The 4759-nt window shown below is 35.6% G+C and overlaps 1 protein-coding gene across 1 annotated transcript; it reads right to left on the bottom strand.

Annotated features, from left to right (window-relative positions):
* Positions 1-3668: 3668 nt before the first annotated feature.
* LOC113337805 lies at positions 3669-4253 on the bottom strand. The gene has a single exon (XM_026583389.1). The coding sequence runs from the start codon at positions 4251-4253 to the stop codon at positions 3669-3671; it is 585 nt and encodes a 194-aa protein (XP_026439174.1).
* Between the last annotated feature and the right edge of the window lie 506 nt (positions 4254-4759).

Genomic DNA, 4759 nt, shown 5'->3' with positions numbered 1-4759 from the left:
TCCTAATCTTATCAAGTTGTAAAGCAGCGGACGCATCTTACAATGTTTATCTAGCTGTGTAGCGGATATCTCTTTATCTAGCAGTGTTGCGGATGTGTCTCCCCTTTTCTTCAGTCATCTTTAGAGCTGACACCTTTAATTTCTCTGGCATTCTAGTTACTTGGAGATAGGTTGAGAATATGGATGTCCTCATAGCTCTTTGGATACTTGTGACCAATTAGAAGTAATAGTTTTGTGGGTACACCTCTGGTAAACCCTCCCGAGATTAACTCGGTTTTATTTTTTAGTTTTGCTTGAGGACTAGCAAATAATAAGTTTGGGGGTATTTGATAGACGCATTTATGTGTCTATTTTGTTCTCAATGTTCTGTATTGTTAGACTCGATTAAATACTTATTGTGTTATTTTATGTTTTTGTAGATGTTTTTGGAAAAATAAGCTCTTGCGGCGAAATTGGCTCGAAAAGTGGTGTTTTACACCCCAGGATAGAGACTAAAAACCCCCCAGAAATGTGCCGGAGGAACCCAGAAAAAATGCTGGAAACACCCCAGAAAAATTACTTAAGGCACCCCAAAGGACATGTGTTATTCGGACTCCAGCAACGGATAAGGGGCGACCACTGGATAAGGGGTGACCTTCTTCACAAATTCAAAAAAATATTTTGGCGGGAAAATATTTCTTTTCACAGGAAGATTTTTCGATCGGATTTTGGAGGAGTTTTTGTGCGATTCAATCGCTGAAACTTCATGGGTAGTTGTGATATGTCCTAACAAAGCTAGTATGGGTGTTTGTTTCGAACAAATTTGTCTGGATAACTTGGTTTAATTCAAACAGGGAGTTGGAGGAAAAACATGAGCTTACACGAGTTGTGGTGAATCTAAATGTGTAATGCACGTGTTTGGAAGCCTTAATCAACACTTTGGAACGTGAAGAAGATTTATAAGGAATTTAATCCAGCTGCAGATGCGTAAAAATCAAAATCATTGATAAAAAAAGAAAGAAAATATCCCGAGTAAATGAAGATTATTTGGAGTTAATGGAGGAGATTCAATGTCGCAATCACGTATAAATATGTTCACAAGGTATCATAGAAGGGGTGTCGAGAGTTTGGGGGGCTGAGGAGATCCAGAGAAGAAGAAAAAATCAAGTTACAGAGTTGCCATTTTTCTGCTGCTGCTGAAGAACGCGAAGAACATAAGACCCACACGGAGCAGTCTTATTTTGCTACAATTTCAGCGACTGTCGGCCGACAGTCTTATTTGTTACAGTGACAATCTTATTTGTTACTGTCGCAGGACAGTCTGATTTGCCGAGGGTCGTAGTTCTCTGGTTTGTAACAAATATAATTGTTACAAACCCGGTTTTGAATTATTTATCCCTTTTCATCATTTGTAAACACCTTTTGAGCAATAATAATGATTTTTGAGCGTGTTTCCAACATGATGAGCGGCTAATTCTCCCACAACCAAGGCAATGAGGAAGCTATTTACGCATGAATAATTGGTAACTATTTTATTTTCTCTAATATTTAATTATAATTCACTCAATCACTGCTTTTGCGGAGTTTTAAATTGTTTGCGTAATTTTCCTAATCAGTTGTGATTCAATTAGATAGGTTATGCTTTGTTTAGATAATCTATGCTTAAGGGATACAATTGATGTTTGAGAATTTGCTTGATTATTAGTGAGTTAAGATATAAAGGACTTAAAAGATAATTAGAGTTTTGGATTATTTACCATCATTAATTCATGTGTAATAGTGGAATCAATGTCTTGGTTGTTTTCTCATACCTCTCGCCCACTTTGTTAATATTTTTGTATATAATTTTATTAAATCTTTAAATTTAATCTTCACAAGTCCGAGAGTTTGAACCTCATTACTACAACATCATTCAAAAAATATTAATCAACCTCTTGATGTATGAGTGAAGCTTTCTCAACAAAGTTATCTGCCTTAGCATTTGATTTACGCAGCTTGGGAAGTACCACCAAATCTAAAATATGATTAGGAACCTTAAAATAAACAATCTGAAAAGGTGTCTTACCTGTAGATCGATTAACTGAAGTGTTATAAGCAAATTCCATATGTGGAAGGAGATTATCCTATTGCTTCTCTTGTCCTCCAATAACCTTGGCTCTAATCAGATTTCCTAAAGATCGATTGACCACTTCAGTTTGTCCATCTGTTTGAGGGTGAGCAGTTGTACTATATTGAAGTTTAGTACCCAAACGCATCCATAAAGACTTCCAAAAGTAGCTCAAAAATTTAGTGTCTCGATCAGAAGTAATTGTTTTGGGAATTCCATGCAAACGTACTACTTCTTTGAAAAATAAATAAGCAACATTGGATGCATCAGTTATTTTCTTGCATGCTATGAAGTGAGCCATATTTGAGTAACGATCAACAACTACCATAATATAATCATTCCCCCTCACAGTACGTGGTAAACCAAGCACGAAATCCATGCTAATATCCACCCAAGGAGCTTCAGGAATTGGTAGAGGAGTATACAAGCCAGTGTTTTGAATATTACTTTAAGACTGTTGGAAAACCATGCATTTTTGTCCGTACTTTTGAACATCTCTTTTAATATAAGGCCAAAAATAACGTTCTTCAACCAAAGCTATTGTTTTATCACGTCCAAAATGTCCACCAAGGCCACTGCCATGTAATTCTTGGATGAGATGAAGACGTAGGGAACATTGTGGAATACATAAACGATTTCCTTTAAATAGAAACCCTTATTGAATGAGAAAATCATCAACACTTCCTGTTGAAGAACCACACTTGTCCCAAAGTTGCTTAAATTCTTTGTCTTCACTATATAAATCTTTTAATAAATCAAAGGCTAAACTCTCATGTTTAAGAGTAACCAGAAGATGAGCTCTCCTACTCAAAGCATCAACAACTTGATTAAGTTTCCCACTATGATGTTTAATGGAAAAAGTATATTGGTTAATAGTAGATAACCATCTATCATGCATCCTATTGACCTTTGCTGAAGTTTTCAAAAACTTGAGAGCTTGATTATCAGTATTGACAACAAATTCACTGTGAATAAGATAAGGATGCCAATTCTTAAGAGCTTGAACAAGAGCAATTAATTCCAACTCATAAGTAGACCACTTCTTCATTTTATTTGAACAAATTCACTGAAAGACTTGAGATAAATGTGAAATATGCTCTTCTTCATTGTTGCTAAAAATCAGTATGTCATCAAAATATACAATGACAAACTTTCCAAGAAAAGGTTGCAGAACTTGATTCATGAGGCGCATAAAAGTACTAGGAGCATTAGATAATCCAAAAGGCATGACAAACCACTCATATAAACCTTCTTTTGTTTTGAAAGTTGTTTTCCATTCATCACCTTCTCGAATACGTATTTGATGATACCCACTACGTAAATCAAGCTTTGTAAACACTTTAGCACCCGAAAGCATATCTATCATGTCATCAATTCTTGGTATGGGAAACCTATATGGTATAGTAACTCTGTTTAATGCTCTACAGTCTATACACATACGATGTCCACCATCCTTTTTGTCTACTAAAAAGGATGGACTAGCACAAAGACTGTTGCTAAGTCTTACCAAACCTTTTTGTAACAAATCATCAACCTGACCTTGTAAAATCTCATTTTCTTTAGGACTTAACCTATAATGAGGTTAATTAGGAATAGAAGTTCCAGGTATAAAGTCTATCTGATGTTGTAGATCTCTTAATGGAGGAAAAACATTGGGTAATTCAGTAGGAAATAAGTCATTGAAAGAAGATAATAAAGGTTGTACCTTGTCTGGAATTTCCACCATTGGTTTATCAGCTTCATGAGAACTCAAAGAATGATTTGGTTGTAAAGAATGAACAATGGTAGCAACTAGTGCATTTGTCTTCTTATCTGATGGTTCCTTGACTGAATTAGAAGATTGTAAAGCCCATAGAACTTTAGTAAACCCTTCATGAACAAAGGTATAAGTATTCTCATAGCAGTTATGAACAACACGAATATCATACTGCCATGGTCTTCCCAATAATAAACTTGCTGCAGTCATGTTAATAACATCACACAAAACATAATCTGAATACCTAGGTAAAGAAAACTTCACCAAACATTGATGATGAATTTGCTGAGTGGAAGAGCTGTTTATCCATCCAACTGAATACGGTTTTGGATGAAGAGTAACAGGTAAACCAAGTTTCTCAACTAACTTTGAAGAAACATAGTTTTCTGTACTTCCACTGTCAATGATCATAGTGCAAAGCTTCTCTTAAATGAAACAATGAGATCTGAAAATATTATGTCTCTGAGTAGGACATGGTTCAGTGATTAAAACTGGTCGAATCATCCCAAGGAAATCTGCAGCATAAGTCTCATGTTCTTGAAGATAAAATAATTCATCATCTCCTAATGCTTCTTCTTCTTGTGTTTCGTCTGAAGTTTCATTAATGTAATCATGGAATTTGCGACAATCACTAGAAGTATGGCCAGTTTGGTTGCACTTGTTACATTTATCTCCTCGAAATTTTGAATAAGGGTTAGAGATTTTAGATAATGGTGGAAAATCTTGTTGAAACTGATTACCTTTAGTATTGCGAACAAAATTTCGTTGTGGAGGATGCTGAGGTGGCTTAGCAGATGAGATATGCATTGTAGGAGCAGGTTCTGAAGGAACAAAAGTAGGTTGTTGTTGCTGATATGGTTGGTTTGCACTTCTGTCATGTGGATCAACAAAGACAGTTGATCCCTGTGAGGATGGAT

Source organism: Papaver somniferum, unplaced genomic scaffold (assembly GCF_003573695.1).
Source record: "Papaver somniferum cultivar HN1 unplaced genomic scaffold, ASM357369v1 unplaced-scaffold_18, whole genome shotgun sequence".
Classification (NCBI taxonomy): Eukaryota; Viridiplantae; Streptophyta; class Magnoliopsida; order Ranunculales; family Papaveraceae; genus Papaver; species Papaver somniferum.
This window is presented reverse-complemented; position numbering and strand designations above follow the sequence as displayed.